Genomic DNA, 21,209 nt, shown 5'->3' with positions numbered 1-21,209 from the left:
TTAAGCTCAATCGACAGCATTTGTGGCATAATATTGATTACCACAAAAATAAATTTTGACTCGTCCCTCCTATTCTGTAAAAAATTCTTGGTTACAGTGAGGCACTTACAATGGAAGTGAATGGGGCCCATTTTTGAATGTTAAAATACTCACTTTTTCAAAAGTATAGCCACAAGACATAAACAACATGCATGTAAACATGATTTTAGTGTGATAAAATCTCTTACTAACCTTTTCTGTATAAAGTTATAGCCAATTTTGCAACTTTGTTGCCATGACGATGTAATGTCAAAAAACCCTAAAATGAACCTAAAAATGAAAATTTTAAACAACTTTACAGCTCAAATAATATACAAGTTTTAACAGAAGAATTAATGTAAGTGCTTTTAGCTTTACATTTCTGTTTAAACCCTCTGTTTAAATTGTCCCCATTCACTTTCATTGCTTTGCCACAGTAACTTTGATTTTTGCTTTCTTTAAAGGAAAGGAGGAACGAGTTGAAATACATTTTTGTGGTAAACAACATTATGCCACAAATTCTGTCAACTGAGATTGTATTGAACCCGGAACATTCCTTTAAATGCATATGCCTTTTTTTTGTTTTTTTTTTACTTTTTTTTTGCTACAGAGCCCAAAATCATAAACTCATTACGAGAACCTCCCAAACAACATTTCAGTGTCACCAAAGAGAGCCGTAGGGTCCAAAAGAGGCCATACTAAATAATAACAGCACAATAGTATTTGCAGTAATTCTTACAACAATTCTTTCCACTTTTAAATGATGGTATGTTTTGCATAAATATACTTCTTAAAATGTTGCTACTCCTTTCTGTTCTCAGATTTGTTTTTACATATTGTAACAATAGCTTAGCGACAAAATAAAACAGCATTTTGTCAAATTTGGACAATAGTACCGAAAAATTTAATAGTACATGCTGATTTTTACATTGGTTGTTTCTTTGTTTTTTATTCAGGAATCTATCAGGTTATTCATTACATTCTTAGTCCACCTTAAAAAGCAGACTTTCACTTTTCTTTTTTTTGAGAAAAATTCTGGAAGCATTTAAGTTTTTTATCAAGTGATCGACGCTTTTCTTAAGATTTTAAATGTCTATGAGAGATAATGTACAAACGGATCTGCAAGCATGTATTTTTGACCAAGAGCAACACACCAAAATGTGTCTCAAATGTCAGCTGGGCTCTATGAGCCTCTTGACCTTTACAGAGAAGGTCATCTGCTCTTCATAAGGTTGCCTTGACTTGTATGTTCTGTACTAAAATCCATATTTATAAAGAAAACAAGCAGAACTAGTAAAGAAAAACAGCATGTTTCATTCATAAATTATACTAATGCATTCTGAGAGGGCTTACTGAAATGACTATAATGTCTTGTGTCAGCCATATATTAGAAAAATGACAGTGTAAACGCAAACCAAGACTTCATCTGCTTACATGTGCTTGACCATTGCAATTCCTACTCCAAAACATCTACATACTTCAAATTCTGTAAGTACTCCCCACCCAACACATGCATGGCTCACAAAGTCTCTTGTTTGGTTAACTTTATTCACAGCTTCCCTCTATAAGGTGCAAAAAAGCCATTAAAAGAAGTCATTATTTGGTATGCACAGATGGGAAGAAATATCAGTTTAAATTCAAATCATGTCCATTACTGTCAATAGTAAGATGTCTGTCTTTTTGATCAGCAACAGTTTTAGCTGCCATGATTGTCTGGACTGATGCAGAAAATACTGTTTTTTTAAAATCAAATACAACCTTTAAAAATGTTAAAAATCCAATTTCAACACTGGTGTCCCAACACAGATTAATCCCAGCTTTAGAGTAAATAAGAATCAATTGCTACAACATTATTTTATTTAATTATTTTCAAGTTGAGGCATAGAACCATTTGGTTTTAGGGGGAGGCATTTGATTTCCATGATAGAGGTATTTTGAGAGTAAGAATATATTTTTCTTACTCTTATTCTGGATTGTCAAGTATTTTATCTCTTCTTTATTTTTATTATAAGGAGTCTTAGTGAATATTCAGGCTGTTGGTCCTCATTTCTGATGTTTCTGGAAAATGGCAATGTACTCCTGGACATCATCAGGGGAACCCATCACCACAGGTGCCCGCTGGTGGATGCTCTCTGGCTGGATGTCCAGGATGTTCATGGTCCCTGTGGTGGCCATTCCTCCAGCCTGCTCCATGATGAAGGCCATGGGGTTGCACTCATAGAGCAGTCGGAGCTGAAGAGGGTGGAACAGAAACAGTGTTTTACACTGAGTTCATGTCTCTGACTAGTCGTTTGTCTTAAAGAAACAAACAGGAATTATCCTCCCCACATTATCCACATTACTGAGTCATGCAAATGTAGTAAGGGCCTTCTGCACAACTGAGAGCTGTAACTCCCTCTACAGGCAGACGATGCCTTTTTGTGGACATGACAATCATAATGTGTGCTGATACAGTAAGTTTATCAGTGTAAAACAATGCATACTCACAGGTAAGTGTAGCATTAAAAGATTTCTCATTAAGGTATTTGAATTAAATTTACATAAAGGTATTGTGAAATAATCGCATGCTACAAGTATCTGTAATGTAATGGATCCTTTTTCAGCTCAGGTTTTCTGTATAAGGGAGAGTAAACAATGCATGACACACCTCTCAGGGGATGTGATACCAACCAAAAGAACTAGAACAAAGGTCATGTGTTCTTTCATTCACTCCTTATTTATTTTAAAAGTATAAAATTGTCATCAAAATGTTTGAGGAACAATTTCATATGAATAAAAAAATAATTATCACATACATTCATCAATAGCAGGGCTCCAGGCTGCGACTAAAATGGTCGCAAATGAGACCAAAAATAAGTGATTGCGACAATAATTTAAAATCTAGTCGCCACTGGCGACAGTCGTGTTGTGCGTGTTCATGTGTGGTTTCGCCAGATATCATCTTATGAGTTATTGAATACATCTTTAGAGCATGCACCAGTGTGTTTTGCGCTGCCTTTCACCCATTCTGTTGTGATGAGCTCACTGCACCGTATGCAACAACAAAACCAACGCGAGAGAGTCGTGAACAAATGACTCTTTTGATCCAGATCTTTTTCATTAATCACCCGAAAAGAACTGAGAGTTAGAATTCGGGAGCTCAGGTTAGCAGTTTGAATCAGAGTTACTTTCTCAGAGAATCAGCCGTCAGTGTGTTCACAACTGGGTGCGCAGACATTTCAAAATAAGAGTCCCATGTGTATTTCAGGCTTCTCTATAATTTAAAGTCCCGTATTGTGTACCACTTTTTTCTTCTGGCAATTATTGATTGGGATTGGAGTACTGCATCTGGGATTTGATTCAGTTTGCACTCTTGTAGTCTCTGTGTCTGGGCCATCCGGTAACAGTAAAGAAAGACAAAGGCAATATTTTAAAACAATTAAAATTATATACTTTTGACACTTCTTTTGACACAACTGAGGGACTTGTGCGCAACTATTACACAAGGTGCAAACATTCACTGACGCTCAAGAAGACAACACACTATATGCATACTATATGTAAATATCTGTAATGAAGATTCTGAAGGGCAGTACTAAATATTTTTTTTTTTTTTACTTTTATATTTGTATAAATTATGAAAGGGGTGTGAACATTTATGAGACAAAATGGAATGCAAACTTATCTTCTCAACTACATATACTGCTTATTAAACCTTCGATGAATGGGTTATCAGCTGACTTCCTTTTCTTCGGCTTTCTATCTTGTTTCTGAACAGCAATGTAAATCGAGAAAATCTGTGATTTGGCTACTAAAAACAGCCATTTGGCTCCTTAATGTTTCAGTTTAGGAGCCAATGGCTCCTAAGTCAATTTTTTAGTCTGGAGCCCTGAATAGTCTGTTTTCGTAGACTGCAAAGACCCAGATTGTACCCCGTATAGGTTGCGTGTAGGACTATTCCATTCATATTCCCATTAATGTGCTATAGTTCAAATCCTGATCAATGGCTGGGGACAAGTAATGTAAGGAATGCATTGTCAAGCAAAATGTGTTTCAAAATGCCAAGAAAACTCTGAATAAAATCTGAACAAGGTGTAAACTTGTCTATACTATTACAACTAATAATTCATGAAGCATAATTAGATATTGCTTATTCAAAATATGACCATATTCAGGTTAAAGTAATTGGGAACTGTTTGTTCTAATAGTCGATCTATAGCAGTCCATGTCAACACAGTGATTATATGAATATAATGTTATTTTTTTAATTTTTTTTATTAAGTACCTTTCCTGTCGGGCTCTTCACATTTGCTGGGTAAAGGAAGATTCCTCCATAAACAAGAGTTCGATGCACATCTGCAACCATAGAGCCTACATACCGGGCTCCATAGGGCGCACTGCCATCCTAAACACATTTTCAATAGTTAAATATCTATATAGTTTAATATATACATTTGTTTTGTAAATCTGATTTAAATGTGTCAGGTTGTAATTTATAGGAATAATTCACCCAAAAATGAAAATTCTCTCATTATTGACTCACCCTCATGACATCCCAGATGTGTATTACTTTCTTTCTTCTGCAGAACACAAACAAAGATTTTCAGAAGAATATTTCAGCTCTGTAGGTCCTCACAATGCAAGTGAATGGGTACCAAGATTTTGAAGCTCCAAAAATCACGAAGGCAGCAATGGTTAAATCCATGTCTTCTGAAGTGATATGATAATTGTGTGTGAAAAACAAATATATATTTCAGCCCATTTTATTATAAATTATCCCCTGCCCAGTAGGTGGCATTTTGCAAGAAGAATGTGAAAGTGAAAGTGGAGATTGAGAGTAAAAAATGGCACACTTGATGTGGACTTGCGGGCTCGTGGCCTTCATTTGCACGTTCCCGCAAAGTCCACGAGACTGTAATGTGTCCTATTTCACATTTTAGCTCTCACAAGCACCCCCCTTGTGCCCTCGATGCGCCCTTTGGCTGATCCCGCATCGTGTAAGTGCCACAGTGGACTACAACCCAACAATCCCCGCTGCTGATCCACTTGGCCAATCACAGCGGACTAAAGTTTCATGCTGGAGTAAATAGGATGGCGGACGAGGTGACGTCAAATGAGGATTAAAACACTGATTTTAATAATCGCTTTCTCTAATTGTCAGCAACGGATCATTTGCTTTTCTTCAATTTGAATCAATTTGATGTACATAATTGGTTCAATACTATAATTGTTTTATTCGGTTTTCCAGAGATATGGAAATACTCCTATTCAGTTTTTATCAAATAGTTTTTCCTGGGGATGTTTTAGGTTCATTAAAGTAAGTAACCTACCACTAAACCTATGTTATTGTTGTTTCAAACAGGATTTTAGACTTATTGTGAGTCTGTAAAATATGAAGACAGGAGAGAAAAGTTTCCTGCACAGTTGTAGCTTGTAAGATTATTTATTTTTACTGATATCGCAACATTCAATCTACCATAGATATACACTGGTGGCCAAAAGTTTGGAATAATGTACATATTTTGCTCTTATGGAAAGAAATTGGTACTTTTATTGACCAAATTGGCATTCAACTGATCACAATGTATAGTCAGGACATTAATAACGTGAAAAATTACTATTACAATTTGAAATTTTTTTTCAGAACTTCTTAAACTACTTCAAAGATTTCTCATCAAAAAATCCTCCACGTGCAGCAATGACAGCTTTGCAGATCCTTGGCATTCTAGCTGTCAGTTTGTCCAGATACCCAGGTGACATTTCACTCCTACACTTCCTGTAGCACTTGCCATAGATGTGGCTGTCTTGTCGGGCACTTCTCACACATCTTATAGTCTAGCTGATCCCACAAAAGCTCAATGGGGTTAAGATCCATAACACTCTTTTCCAATTATCTGTTGTCCAATGTCTGTGTTTCTTTGTCCACTCTAACCTTTTTCTTTTTGTATTTTATGTTTCAAAAGTGGCTTTATCTTTGCAATTCTTCCCATAAGGCCTGCACCCCTGAGTCTTCTCTTTACTGTTGTACATGAAACTGGTGTTGAGCGGGTAGAATTCAATGAAGCTGTCAGCTGAGGACATGTGAGGTGTCTATTTCTCAAACTAGGGACTCTGATGTACTTATCCTCTTGTTTAGTTGTACATATGGGCCTTCCACATCTCTTTCTGTCCTTGTTAGAGCCAGTTGTCCTTTGTCTTTGAAGAGTGTAGTGTCCACCTTTGTATGAAATCTTTAGTTTTTTGGCAATTTCAAGCATTGTATAGCCTTCATTCCTCAAAACAATGATTGACTGATGAGTTTCTAGAGAAAGCTGTTTCTTTTTTGCCATTTTTGACCTAATATTGACCTTAAGACATGCCAGTCTATTGTATACTGTGGCAACTCAAAAACAGACACAAAGACAATGTTAAGCTTCATTTAACGAACCAAATAGCTTTCAACTGTGTTTGATCTAATGGCAAGTGATTTTCTAGTACCAAATTAGCAATTTAGCATGATTACTCAAGGATAAGATGTTGGAGTGATGGCTGCTGGAAATGCAGCCTGTCTAGATTTGCTCAAAAATTACTTTTTCAAATAGTGATGGTGCTGTTTGTTACATCAGTAATGTCCTGAATTTACTTTGTGATCAGTTGAATAGCACTTTGGTGAATTAAAGTACCAATTTCCTTCAGAAACAGCAAAATCTGTACATTATTCCAAACTTTTGGCCGCCAGTTTGGCTGTGCGTATTTTATAATGATTTTTGGGATATACAGCGGTGTGTGAGACGTTTATTCTTTCTATTCATTTGCAACCATCCAGGTGTCTGAATCATGTTTATTTGTTCATTAAATATTTAAAACGATGGGGTTTTGTTGTTGTTATATGTGCGCTTTGTTTCTGTTACATCTATCAATGTCATGATTTTTTCAGATAATAATTTGTAAAACAGCATGCATATGAAAAACGTAATGAATGAAAATTCCGTTATCTGATTGAAGTCTTGACGTCTGTCCCAAATGCACACTTTTATAACTCATGCACCCTCATGGACTTGCTGACTAGCGCCTTATCTGTCTGCACTCACTTACGTCACCAAAGTCTGGACCCAGAGGAGGATCGCAAGCGCTTAGGGTGCCATTTGGACAGGGCCAATATTGATTTGTTTATCATCCACATTTATCATATCGCTTCTAAATACATGGATTTAACAACTGGAGTCTTATGGATTACTTTTATGTGATTTTTGGAGCTTCAAACTTTTGGTCACCATTAACTTGGGTCGTGAGGACCAACAGAGCTGAAATAATCTTTGTCCGTGTTCTGCAGAAGAAAGAAAGTCATGCACATCTGGGATGGCATGAGGGTGAGTAAATGATGAGAGAATTTTCATTTTTGGGTGAACTGTCCCTTTAAGCTTATATTATGATTTGAAAGGAAAAATATTTGTTTAAATGCATAATGAACCTCTGGGAACTTTTTCTTCTGCAGGTATTCTCTGATGGCAGGATCAAAATAAAGGGCATAACCTTCATTCAGACTGTAGATCTTTCCTTTTTTCTTTATCTTCACATCTCTGTCCACCAGAATGAACTCCCCGATGGCCTGACATTTAAAGTAGTAGGTGAATGATAATATTCATTACTTAAAGATATATTCTGGGTTAATTCCAACTAAATGTCTATGGACAACCTTTTTGGCATGCTTTTGATTAACACAGAAAATCATTTTGACTGGAAAACACATTTACAGTAAATATATTCAGTCAATATATGGCTTGCATGGAGTAGACTGAATAAACTGTAATGATTCCTCCTCATTCATTTATTGCCAAATTACCAGATCACATATTTTGCCAAGTCACACAGAGTAAAATTGACTCACTGGATCTAACATGAAGCAGTTCACTCCTTGTCCAGTGGAGAGAACTATCATGGTTGCACTCCCATAGAGTGCGTATCCAGCAGCCACAATGTTTCTACCAGGTTGCAGCGCATCCTTCTCAGATGGCTCACTGTCTGTGCACTGTGAAACGAGCACTTATTAAAGCATGTCCATCTAATATTGTAGAATCCGATGCAGTGGATGGTCATTCAATACATTCAGTCATACCTTTCTGTAGATGGCAAATATGGTCCCAATCGAAGCAAGGCAATCAATGTTGGATGAACCATCAAGAGGGTCAAAGCAAACCACGTATTTACCCTTGCACACATACAGGAAACTTTGGTTAATTAAGTTTGACTTCAAAGAGATATCAGCAAAATAAGGAGCAAACCATAAAACCAGGAATAATTCCAAGTGCAAGCAAAAATTAATGGTGCAAAGTCATGATAATGTTGCTACATTAAATGAGGAAAATGACCCTTATTTGACTCCACTCCACCCAGCTCCTTATTCAGTCTTTTCTTATCTCTAAACCACACTACTGCAACACAGTTCTCTCTGGTCAAGCATTAGCACACAAATAAATAAATAAATAAATAAATAAATTTCCATGGCTTTTGTCAGATTTGTATTTCACGATATACCTTTGCACAGGTCTTTCAGCTTCCTTCCCTTTCACTGCCAGAAGATTTAAGATGCTGGTTCTGACCAACAATATACTGTTGCGAAATACCTCAAATGTGCTATTTAAAAGCTGTAATCTAATCATACATCCCTTCTAGTTGCTGCAGACTAGATTTCCACTTTCTGCCCAGACAAGATGAGCACTTCAGCAATCAGAAGCCTCTACATCTTTGTTCCCAAATGTTGGAACCTTTATTAACCATTAAACTGTGTAAGAAAAGGCACTAGTCTACAGAACCCGACCTAACACTTCCCATCCCCTACTACAGGTAGAAGCCCTTACTTACTCTTCTATCAGGCTCCACAATGATTGCGCTGTCATGTTCCTCTGTGACCATTACGCATGAAGTGAAAGAAGATTTGATCATGTTTATGACAAGGTCATTGGAAAGGATGTCCAGCTTCTTAACCTGGTCACCAGTAACATTGGTACTTCCAGCAATGCCATACCTGCCAAAGAAGATAAAAATGTCAATGACCAAACTTTCAAAAAATGATTTTTTTTTTTTTTTTTTAAGCAAAAGAACAAATATAATGGTGTAATTATAGTATTGTATACTACAATTATAATTTATAATTGGGCTCGATTATAAACCACTCAGTGAAATATATTTCATTTTTTCAGTTCAAGCAGTCATTTCAACACCAGCACGTCAACATTTGGTTTCAAAATTGAGGCAAATACCACTGGGGTGGGGGAAAAAAGAATATACTAGAAAGATCTAACTCGAATGAACGATTCCGCAAGAAAAGCATATTTTTCATCGAAATGTGTCGACTTTCTAAGCTGCAAGAATGTTTATTATTATAAGTAGTAGTAGTAGTAGTAGTAGTTTCTGTATTAAAACCCAGAAACATTAATTCGGCAACCCAAATTGTTATAGTGGAGATCAATTATGTCTTAGGTTTGCATAAGAAATACTCACAGGTGTGCGATACCTGCTTTCCTGACCGCACTCGAGATGGCTTTTATTGCCGTGCACATCGCATTCAGAAGAGTTGTCAGTTCGCCCGTGCCTTTGGCTTTTCTGCCCTCTTCTAGCAGAAATCTCGTCAAAGTCACTACATTAGTATCGAAAGAACCCCGGTCTGACATAACTCCAGCTGTAAAGACTTTCTTTTTGATGTAAAGAAGATCGCTCTGTTATTAAGTTCAATTCAAGCAGCTCATATCGCGGAAACCAAAATATGAACGCGGAAATAGTGCGCGAAAAGAGAGTATAGAGAGCTAAGCCAATGAAAACTGCACAGCCAGAGGAACAGAGGTGTGACTGACTGAACACTGACTGAGTGCGTGAAAGTTTCAACAACAATGTTGCATTGTGTGGACACGGGGGTGTGGATAAAAGGCCCCCACATGCCTGACCTCGGCCCCATCTCTGCCGTGTCATCATGAACATGATGTTTGACTCAGTGAGAGAGCTGAGATTAGATTTAATTCAGTTTGTCTTTTTGTTCATCCCCTGACAAGCATCAAAAAGATGTAAACAAACGAATACATAGGATACACCAAAATGTACACATGACCGAGTATGAGCTTTACAAAAGATAACGTAGATATCTTACTTACATATAGGATGATGTTAGATAAAGTGGGCCACTCTTGATAAATCATCTAGAACAGCATTAAAATGCCTATTGTTTGTTAATTCAGGTCCCTACTATTATTTTATGTTGAAAAAATGTCAGAAGACAATATTGTTTATGCCCAAGAGCTATTTAAATTTCCTTGTCATCATTGCTGTGTTAAGGTAAAATGGGCCAGTGAATCTTTAAAGCAAAACCATCATTGTGAATAAAAGAAAGACAAATGTCAAGGAAGGCAGAGGCAGGACCCAATAGCAGAGTTAAAAAAAAAAAAAAAAAAAAGGTATTTATTAACTACAAAAAATAAAGGGGGAAAATAAAAATCAAACTTCCACAAGGGGGAAAACAATAAACAAACTACCTTTAAGGGGAAAAAAACAAAATTAATATAATCCAGGCTGGGACAGGGGAAACAACTGGACAGACCGGACCGAGGTAGGGATGGGAATAATAAACAGGACCAACGAGAAATCAACAGGTTGAGACAGGGCAAGTGAGACTAATAAACGAATAATGGGCAAACAAGGAGGCGAGGTATCAGGTAAGACAGAGAGACATGTGGCGATATAGAAACAAAACAAAGCCACGTGCTCTCACAAGACAACAAGACAACAAAACAACCGAATGGCATGAGCGCACATCGCCAAGACAATAAGACAATATACGCCCATGCCAACAGACAAACAAGAGCAGAGAATGCGTAGCAATTCCAAACAAGGCAATGCCACGCATTCTCACACTAAACGAAACCTGAGTGTACATCTGTGCGAAAGTTCGGCCACACTCAAACCCGAAATCTCAGACCGAAGTGGCTGAACCTCAGCACAATGTGAAGACAGCTTGCGCAGCACAACGCGAGCGTTACGCAAGGCACACCCATGTTCATGAGAGACAGAAATAAACTATTGATGCGAGTGCGTGCTACCAGAATAACATACGCGCGATGCACACACATCAATAACAGAAAGACATGGAGCATGAGTGTCCGGATCCCGAAACCACCGAAACCAAACCAGACAGGACGTCAGGACACAGACACCATACTCCAGACATGAAAAGCGCACGGCAGGGAATACAACCGAAACCGTGCGCTCATACAAAGACAGACAACAAAACACAAGACAGACATGGGAAGATAATGCCACGGTCCTGTCAGGCAAAAATCCCGACTGACAGGACCGTGACAACAAATGTCCCCTTAAAAACTATTTATGATTATTTCTAATTTAATTAATAACATTGCATTACAAATAAATAAACGTGTCTCTTGTTTCTTATAGAGACCATCATGACATTATCATGATATCTTACATTTAGATGTTCAGTATTTGCTTATTAATATATAGTCCTAAATTTAAAAGTGTAGTTAGCATGCCAGGGCACTTTATGTTTTTCCCATCCAGCCTCTGTAAAATGATTTGTCCTGCCTAGCTTAAAGGTGGACTCAGTAAACTCCTAAAGACATGAATTGTAATTTTGCAATATATGTATGAAATTATGATCACTCACATTAAAATGAAGACTCCAGTCATATCAGTAACCTTATAAAAGCTCTTTTATTCTACATGGAGAGGGTCCGCACATGGGGGCTGCCATGTTAGAATCACAAGACCAGCCCAATACTACTCGCTTAATCTCAGTAACCATTCTGTTATATGACACTTACACTCATTGATTAAAGTAATCATGGCTGACTGTGAATACTACATTTCCACAATGGCATCTGAAATGGAAAACTATTGATTTTAAATGATGCTGCATCCAAGCCGCTAGGTGTCAGTGTAAGTCCAAGATGACAAAAAGACAAAAGGTACTGAGTGCATCTTTAACAAACTTAGACCAATACGCAGTTGAAACATGTCAAGTTCAGTTGGGAACTGTTTAAAATAGTTTGCAGTGATTAAATATTGAATCTCAAAAAATGACACTCACTATGATCTGGCCTATTTGATCTGATGGCACACTTTAGCTGACATCACCCTATTAAGCCTACCAATAGCCTACAGACAATAGATGGGTTCAAGCGTCATTACAAAATGCTCTATACCTTATTCAGACTAGCGCCATATAAAACCTCATTCACTGTAATGCCATGAATGATTTTTGGAAGGGATGAAAGCGAGGCTGTGAGCGACAGGCCTACTCTTCAATGGCATGCACTGTATAAAGCCCCTATCACATCTAATTCTCGCAACTTGTGTTTCCTTGAGCTTGTTGTCTACTGAAATGTTTGGGAAAGATGATGTTTTCAACATTTTTATCCTCGGCAACAACAGTTTAACAACAGTACAACCCTGCACAACCTCGTTGTCATCCCCATCAAAAATCCCAAATGCTTCTACTGAGAAAGGTCCATGGCATACTGTACATAGTAGGCCAAGCTGCACTCCAAAACATATGCTAGCCTATTTTTAAGATTTATGCATTTCAATTTCATAACAAAATTCCATTATATTGAATTTTTTTAATGTTTAACTAAATTAAAAATTACTAAATCTTACAATTTTTTTTATTTTTTTTTAATTAAAGATTACTCAAAGTTATATGATGAAATTGAAATGAGTAAAAGTTAAGATAATTTGTGTGTGTTGTGTGGGTGTGGGTGTGGGGGTGTTTATGAGTGTGCATAGAGGTCTAAGATCACATCTAATTTTCACAACTTGTCAACTGATTTTTTTTTTTTTCAACGTTTCTTTAGCTGAACACCAAGTTAAACAATAGTACAACCAGCTGAAGAGATGGCAGATCTACCCCTCACAGACTCGTTTTCATTCCCATAATCAAAAATCCAATGGTACTCTGAAAAAGGTCTATACAATTTCCAGTCAGTGCTACATGGAGTTTCAGAAGCACTCAACAAATATTCAGAATTTTCCTTCCAATGAGAAAGATGTTACAATTCTGTATATTTTAAACAATGTAATGTTTAGCTGTTGTCTTGCTGTTTCAGATAGGACTTTCAAGTTTTACTTTGTGTGTTCGGAACTACCTAAATGAGCCACTAGAGGTCAGTCTAGATCATTTTTTTTCTTAGATGGAATAACTCACCTTTCCCCACTGAGGTCAACCCCCCACCCCCCCCCCCCCAATTTTACCACAACTCCTTTTTCATTACAATTTGCTGTTGACTAGACTAGTATTTGAATGGAATTCACTTGGTGACAGCCCAAATCTCGCTCTACCTTCATACTCTTTGGCTCAGCACCTCATATAGGCTGTAGTCTGAGAGCATTTAAAATGACTTTCTGAAATCTCACGAAATTCTCTCCTGTGCCTATCTATACATTTGTTCTTTCACTGGCCACCACTATCTGCTGGAATTCAAGACATTGCAATCAATGGCCTAGGCCCCTACTGCATTCAATCCCTTACCAAGTCATACACCCCTTCCCTATACAGTCTTTAATCAGCTACTTCTGGTTGCCTTCAGCCCCCCTCCATCTCTCCACATTGCTTGTGTTTTTTAAAGTCTTAATTTTTTCCCCTTGATCCACATTAGCATAACAAAGTCTCAATAGCCAGAACATTAGAAAGGTAATTAGAACAGAAGTGCAGGTTAATAATTGCCTAAAACTGACTTTTGCATACTATGGCACCATCTGATCCCTGAGCCCTGATGGATCTAGAGTTGGAGCAGAGTGTCAAATTTGTTTGTTTTTGTTTTTGTTTTTTTGTTCCTGTCGAGAAAGGAGAGAAGAAAGAGAGGAATAATGGAACGAAAATGATCCTAACCATAATTGCACAACAGCACAGTAGGTGGCGATATGCACGCAGAATGCAACTCGCCAAAAAACAAAAGAAGAAGAAGAAAGTGGCGCACCTGTCCTTGTGTACTTTTGCACGTCACGCTTTCACGTCAGGGAACATCTATTGTGAGCTCGAGCTGGGTGCACAATGATCCGTGCCGCTCTTTTGCGCATGAGCACAAAGAAGACACTTCACCGAGACTTTTACAAAGGGAGCTTAGGGACGGGAGGGAGACTTATAAACAAACTTCTTTTGAAAAAGGTAATTCGTTGTTCCTTTTATAAAACCGTTGACCGCACATTTTATAAAATAAACAATATGGCTTGCTTCTCCGGTGCGCGTGCGAAACCTGATCCAGCAGCTTTACAACAACAGTTCTGCAAATAACTTGTGCCTTTGCCTTTCACGGTAAGCTGTTAACTTCTGTCTTTTAATACATTCTATACGAAACATTGAATTTGTCCACCCTCAAATAAATCGCAGAACTCGCGTGCAAACGAACGTGGGAATTAGTGTAGTGAAGGATAGTAGGTGCATTGGCCGCGCGCGCGACTCTTGTTACTTGTCTCGAAGCAAGATAAGATGGATTGCAATATAATTTTAATGGTTAGCAGGGTCAGATTTTGCCGGTTTAAGAAGAGCTTTCCTTTCTTCAGATTTTGTGTGTTGAGACTTTTTGTGATTCCATATTCTTAATTAAGGGAACAAATTGTTTTGTGTGTGCTGTTTCGAAGTATGCATTTTCGGTTGTTCTGCAACATTAATATTTGTGTTTTTTATTTGTAGGATTACTTATTTGTTAAACTTTATATGATGTCAGCTGGTTAGTGTTTTAGTTCTCCTAACAACAAGCAGCACATTTCTGAACGCAATTTGGTGTTCAGACGTAACTCTGGCAGAACCTTCCCTAGATCTTCCATATCCTATTTATATGCTCAAGGAACTTCAAAATATGTTTTGAGAACCTCAATGCATTTCTCTTATGATTATGTTACTTAAGGAACTTTTAGATTTCTTTACAGTTCTTGCAGAAACTAAGAGTAAGTTTCTCAGAGAACTGAAAAGGTGTCTACAACATCTCCAGAGGGTTCTACTAATGTGGCATCTGAGGAACCCAAAATGGTGCCTCAAGGATCTTTTTTTTTTTTTTTTTACATTGTTGAAATAAAGCATCATATTAACAGATTTGTTCTTGTCCAGCAAACTAAGGATTCCTCTTACAGTCCTGATTTCACTTTACAGGACGTCATTATGATTAACGCCCTTCCTGTGCCAAATTCAGGAAGTTTCCACCAATTTTCTTGATAACCTCAGTGTACTGTAAGCTATTGAGTTCGTTCCCTAAAGCAGTTTGGCAATGATTTGACTCCTTGCACTGCCATATAATAGAATAATTGTATTTTTGTAAGGTAATATGCAGTTATCGAAAAATATTAATTGTTTAATACTTTAAACTTAAGACTTGAGTTTGATTCGTTTTTGAAACTTTTCTAATGTCACCTTTTTCATCAACGTCTAAGGGACAGTTTTCAGTCAAGATCACTGAGCCTTAACTGGAAATATTGTACAGTGCTGGCATACTCATTCTTCCAGGTTGGGAACGTTGTAATGACCTTATATACAGTGTGTGTGAGACCCTCACAAAGACGTTATTATGTTCTAGTGAAATGGATTGTCAGCGACCTTCAAAATATTCACAACATCAGACATGAAACCTCTGGAAAAAAAAAGTCTTTTGTATCTGAAACAAGGGAGTCCTTTACTTTCCCCATTCAGATGTCATTTCTTGGATGCATTCACCCATCATTTCAACAGCAGACAATTTTGAATTCTTCATTGGCGGATTCCTCTTCTATTCTAGTTGCACTTCTGGATTAAGTCTGTAATCAAAGCCTTGGACCATATTAATCTTGAGATTGTAGATTTTGTGATGGGGTAATGCAGAGGAAAACTGGCACATCCACAGGGTGTCGACTGTGAGGTTCTGGTCTGAGACTGTGAATGAAAGAATTTGAATGGCACTGAGACAACCTTTGGAGGTAGTCCCAGTTGTTTAAAGAGAGAACTGTTTAAAGATGAAAGTGCTTTAAAGCCTCCTTTCAACAATTACATAAATAAAGACCATATTAAAGAATGAGAGATCCCTGTCTGCCTTTATGCTCTCTTTCCAGAGGGATTCTTATTGTTAAAAGTGAGACGACAAGAACTTTTCTTTTGAAGCTAATAAGCCGAGTGCCAGGCATGGGTGACTGTTTCAAATGTGAACGTGCATACAAAACTAATCTAGAACCAAAAATGTAAACTTCATTTAGTAAATTCAAGCTATTCTGTGTGTATGCTTGTTGCTACACGTCAATTTGAAAACAACTGGAATGTTCTGTATGCTCATTGTATCCCTCATTAAATATTTATCCTGTTCTGTTTTAGTAGCAACTTGCATTTGTTAGCAACAGCACTGCGTCTGTTTCTGATAACTTGTTAATAACTTTTTTACAATTTCCAAAATACAATGTTGAAAGTTCAAAGTTGATGGGCTTAAATCCCACACCTAGGGATGTGAACATATATGTGTACGTTCAGGCTTTTATGAACATATGGCAGAAGCCATTCAATTTGCACCTTCCTGAGAAAGCTTTGCACATGGGGATCAAAGCTCAGTTCATGGTGAAGGGAACTGTCACCTATGTCTTTCTCTCGGGCTGTAAAAGCCACACTGCTGCTGCCTGTTTATACAGTGGAAATTACTTCCACTTTGCTGCTTGGATAGAACTGTTTGCAAATCTAATCTACCTCCTTTGCCATCGCCCAAAGCCAACCAACCATCTCTCCAGAATAGAGAACATCTCTCTGAATTGTGGATGGGTTACCATGTCCTTTTAGGCTGGTTTATTAAAGAATCTTTCTGTAAGCTTGAAGACTTGAGGTTTTTGAAAAGGAATGTTTTGTGTGTCTATTTCATTACTTATTTTAGGTCACTGGTGTTGATAATGTCTTCAAAATGGATTCACTGGCTGGTTAATGCTCTACAGTGTCATTTATTTTTTTGTAAATTATTTTACAATTTGCAGAGGGTGATGACATCATGTATCCATAAAGCTTACTCATACAATTACATGCGGTAAAATAAGATTTCATGATATTAGTCATCTTGCCATTCTCTTGCAGTTCTTCCTCGAGTAAATATTTTATATCTCTAATGTAGGAGATGTTATCCAGAAAGATTGTGTATTTGTTCAAATTTAGTTAAAAGCCTACAGAGGCCTAATGTTTTTTTTTAATTTTTTTTAATTCCTGATTAGTGAAAATATGAGCAGCCTAGATTTCCAGTGTTTCTAATCACCTGGATATAATGTTTTGGCTTGTTGAAATGCCTGAGGACAAGGCAATTAAAGTCATGCAGCAGGAGGGCTTCTGTCTTTTGTAGTTGTCGTCAGTTGTGTTCTAGACAGTCAAATCCAATCAGGGATCATCACATTGGCTTGTTGGACTGTATTCATAAGGCAATCATGTTGACTAATATCACGACAAGCACCAAATTGATTTTTTTATTTGGGATGCTGCCCAGTCTTTGTTTACAAATTAACTAGGAATTAATTATTTAGACATTCAAAGTCCAATGAGAACTTTTTAAGCTGAAACTTTTTCTTTATTTTTAAGCTTGCAAGATTTGCAATAAAAGCAGATAATTGGACACAGACACTACTGTAAGTTAGGTTTAATGGAGTTTTGCATAGCTTGTTTTTTTCTGTATTTAGATAAATAGGAGAACTTTCCATACAGGGTTGCCTTTAGCATCCCAAAAAGGGTTTCAAATAGGCCTTATGGCAAAACTGAAATTGGAAGGTCATCTTTAGTTGTTTGCACTCAAGGAAGTTAAATTTCAGTGTCAAATGAGTTTTTTTTTTTTTTTTCCAAGCATGAAATTGAGTACTTTGGGGTGGAATTGGCTGAACGCAAGTACTGACAAGTATGAATGCATGAACCTTCTCACTCTCCTTAAGGAAGTAATTGGTGCAGAATCTCAATTCGATTAGCACCACACTAAAGGTGAAAAACAACACACCTCAGTGGTGCATCAAACCTGTGTAACATGAGTTGCTTGTTTAGTTTGGCTTTTACTAAATAGTGATGGGCCATAGAATAAAATTGCTTTATACAATTTTGTCCTTTCTTTTGTTACTCAGAACGGACAGATTAAATTACATCCTGCTTTCTGGCACTCAGTCCAAACAACTAGATTATGAAGAACACCTGCTCATTTGACATTTGTTCTGTTTGGTTAGAAGCATTCCAGCTAAATATATTGGCGGAGGGGACTGGGATCAAATTGGTAGAGAAAGGCACTTTTAAGACTTTTTGGTCGTCTAATGCTGAGACTTTATTGTTGTTTGTTCATGAGTTTTGGATGTAGGCCTATTCAGAGTAGGAGGTAGGGAACTGTAAAAAGCATAACCATCTAGGACACCTACAGTATCATGAACAACACGAATGGAGCCACTCACCATAAGTTGTCTGTTCTCCTATTTTTTTTTTCCCCCCACAACTTGAGCCCAGAAGGTTGAGAAGGTTGCACGGGATGTTCAGTTTTAACTTCTGAATAATGTCAGAGCTTTAAAACACTGCCAGGCTTTTGTCTAACTGCTATGTCCTTTCATTTTATAGAACTGACAGTAAAGCCCAAAGTATACATTGATTTTGATGGGAATGCTCAGCATCTGCATACAGTCGAACGCGAGCCTATCAAAGTATACTCCATTTGATGGTGCGTGCATACACAGGCATAGGCACAGGCACAGGTGCATACTCGCTATGACTGTATGAGATACCAAACTATTTCTCTTCAGGAATTGAGGGTAAAGATGTCTTTTTTTTAATTCCTTCAGACTTGAGTTTTGCAAATGCAGGTATCTCCTGACCTCCTCGCACACGTGCTCTTGACGTGCAAATCCACTGTTGTTGCTTTTCTTTCATCATCTGTTATTTACCAGTGATTACATCTTCTTTTAGGATTTCTTCATGACAACATCAGCTCAAATGTTAGTGTTGCTACCTTGTGGACCATTTAATTCATACAAATAATTCCAGGCGCATGTGCATTCTGCATGTTCAAAGACACCCGGTTAGAAAAATCTGCTGATGACGAGATATGCGTTTCGCGTCCTGTATGCGGACGCCCCGTGTTCAGGTCTGAGCGAAGTATACTTTGGGCTTAAGGGTGCACGTTTTGCTACTTCAGTTGTTGACTAGCATAGTTGCGATACAAAAAATAGCTGGATGCTATGATTAAAACAGATTTTTTTTTAGAGTTTGACAGATTGAGATGTATAGTGTTGCTATTAGGAATGTTGATAGGGAATGAGTGATTGTAATGCATGTACAAGTGAGAGATGATATGCTTTATTGTCCAACTATATTGATTTAAAAAAAATGAATAACACACTGTTGTTCAAACTTACCAGGTGTATCTAAGGGGTTTCTAGGTGGAAAAAAAAGATGTTTACACGAAATATGGTGATCATCTGGTGACAAGCAGGGAAAATAGACTTGAAACAAAAAGCCTTTTTTTTTTTTTTTTTTTTTTTTGCAGCTGGTATTCCTCAATGTGAAGGAGAAACTCCCACTTTCCCAATGCATCAGTTGTTTTACAGAGGTCTGTTTGTTCTTTGTGATGTTAAGCCTTTTCTTCCACAGATTCCTCATTTGCAAGTGACATGCCATTCGTTTTTCCAAATATGATGGTACATGATTAAACTGTTTACACTTTAAACAAATTAACGTAACCAAGAAATATTCATAAAAGGCCCCCAGTTGAGTCAGATTGTACTTTAAACCAGATTGAGCCACCATACACATGCTTGTGTCCCCTTTTGGAGCATTCACAGATTTTACCCCACATTGAGGATAATACATCGAAACTACAAAGAAAGATGGCCATATCAGTAGAATCTGAAATGCTGCCAGATCTGCCCTTCAGTGGAGTTTCTCCATGAGAGACCTCCCTGTTTTTGGTCATCTGTATGTTTCCCAGACAGCACAGAAGGCATTGTGAATTTGAACCTGTACCATCAAATCCACACTAGAATGACTGACCCCTTAAGATAATGTGGCATGATTTTTTTTTTTTAATTTTTAGCTCTGCCCACTCGATTTTCCACAGTTTAGAATTTTATGAAAAACATACTTTTTTGAACTTCTCCTACACCATTTGTTCGATTCGCTAGACCACAACATTCGCGAATAATGTCTCAACGAATTTGTCTGCTAGCATGCCAAAATGGACGTGTGGCTATAACTACGCAACGCATTAGCGTATTGACACTAAACTTACTACTTGTTATCACAAGCATGCCCTGAGGGTATCAGCAGAGTTTCCCCACAGTGCCACCTAGTGGTCAGGAGATATGAAAATGGCTATTTTCGCTTATAACTTATGAATAGTTTGGCCTAAAATTATGATTATAAAATTATGGTCTTTTTAGATTCCTTGGGTCATTCCAAATATGCTGATACCAAATTTATGATGGTTGACCATTTTTCCTGTCCACCATTTTGAATTTAATTGAAAAACTACTTTTCAAACTCCTCTTAGGTCATATATCTGATTTGCACAAAATATTTTGTGTATCATCTAGGGACACTCGCAACAAAAATTATCAAAATATTTTCGATAGATGAAACGGTTCTCGAATAGCGCACCAATGAAATTGATGGCAAGTTGCCAAAAAAGCATTTGAGGCTGGTATCTCTGCAACGCTTTGCCATATTTTCATGAAACTTTGTGTGTCATTATGACCACACCGTGACCTCACAAAATAAAATTTGTGATAGTGCCACCTATTGGTCAAAGGTTATTATTAATTGTTTTTATTTGTGAACATTTCTACCTATGATTTTTTTTTTTTTTCTTTTCTCAGTCATAATCACTGATGTCTATTGACACTTCTGTACATGCAGAATACATGCCATTGGTGTTCTTGGTGTGCTTGGCCCCGGTAATTGCTGCTTGCAGCTATATTTTCTAAGTGAAATTATCTCAACCAGCACAAGCTTGCTGCCACTTGTAGCTCTTTATGTTGTTATCGGAATGTCAAGTGATTACTTCAGATGTGCCCTGATCTGATCAGATCTGCTGATAACACATCTGTGCTGCAAACATGGATTTACATCACTGATGTTTGATTACAGGCCACAAAACAGGTTGCTAGCTGTTAGCTTTTAGTATTCACACTATCGACATGCATTGCTAACAACATGCTAACCTTATCTAACTTGTTATTTTATCTCTTACAATTTGTTTTTCTCCATAAAATCAATGTTTAAATCG

General features: G+C 37.4%; 2 protein-coding genes across 3 annotated transcripts in view; one reads left to right on the top strand and one right to left on the bottom strand.

Annotated features, from left to right (window-relative positions):
* Positions 1–1,547: 1,547 nt before the first annotated feature.
* On the bottom strand, positions 1,548–9,802 carry LOC127436627 (fructose-1,6-bisphosphatase 1-like). Its single transcript, XM_051690875.1, has 7 exons — positions 9,478–9,802; positions 8,839–9,001; positions 8,093–8,185; positions 7,865–8,005; positions 7,448–7,585; positions 4,283–4,402; positions 1,548–2,250 (listed from the first exon to the last, which is right to left on the bottom strand). The coding sequence occupies exons 1-7, from the start codon at positions 9,645–9,647 to the stop codon at positions 2,062–2,064; spliced, it is 1,014 nt and encodes a 337-aa protein (XP_051546835.1). The 5' UTR covers positions 9,648–9,802; the 3' UTR covers positions 1,548–2,061.
* Positions 9,803–14,129: 4,327 nt separating this feature from the next.
* LOC127434799 (KN motif and ankyrin repeat domain-containing protein 1-like) overlaps positions 14,130–21,209 on the top strand; it is a 69,680-nt gene continuing 62,600 nt past the window's right edge. The window contains exon 1 of one of the 2 annotated variants that reach the window (XM_051687806.1): positions 14,130–14,146. The gene's annotated coding sequence lies outside the window, so the exon portion shown is untranslated. The other variant, XM_051687797.1, reaches the window with a different exon arrangement.

Source organism: Myxocyprinus asiaticus, chromosome 4, assembly GCF_019703515.2.
Source record: "Myxocyprinus asiaticus isolate MX2 ecotype Aquarium Trade chromosome 4, UBuf_Myxa_2, whole genome shotgun sequence".
Classification (NCBI taxonomy): Eukaryota; Metazoa; Chordata; class Actinopteri; order Cypriniformes; family Catostomidae; genus Myxocyprinus; species Myxocyprinus asiaticus.
Note: the sequence above shows the minus strand (reverse complement) of the source record. Positions and strands in the feature narration are given on the sequence as shown.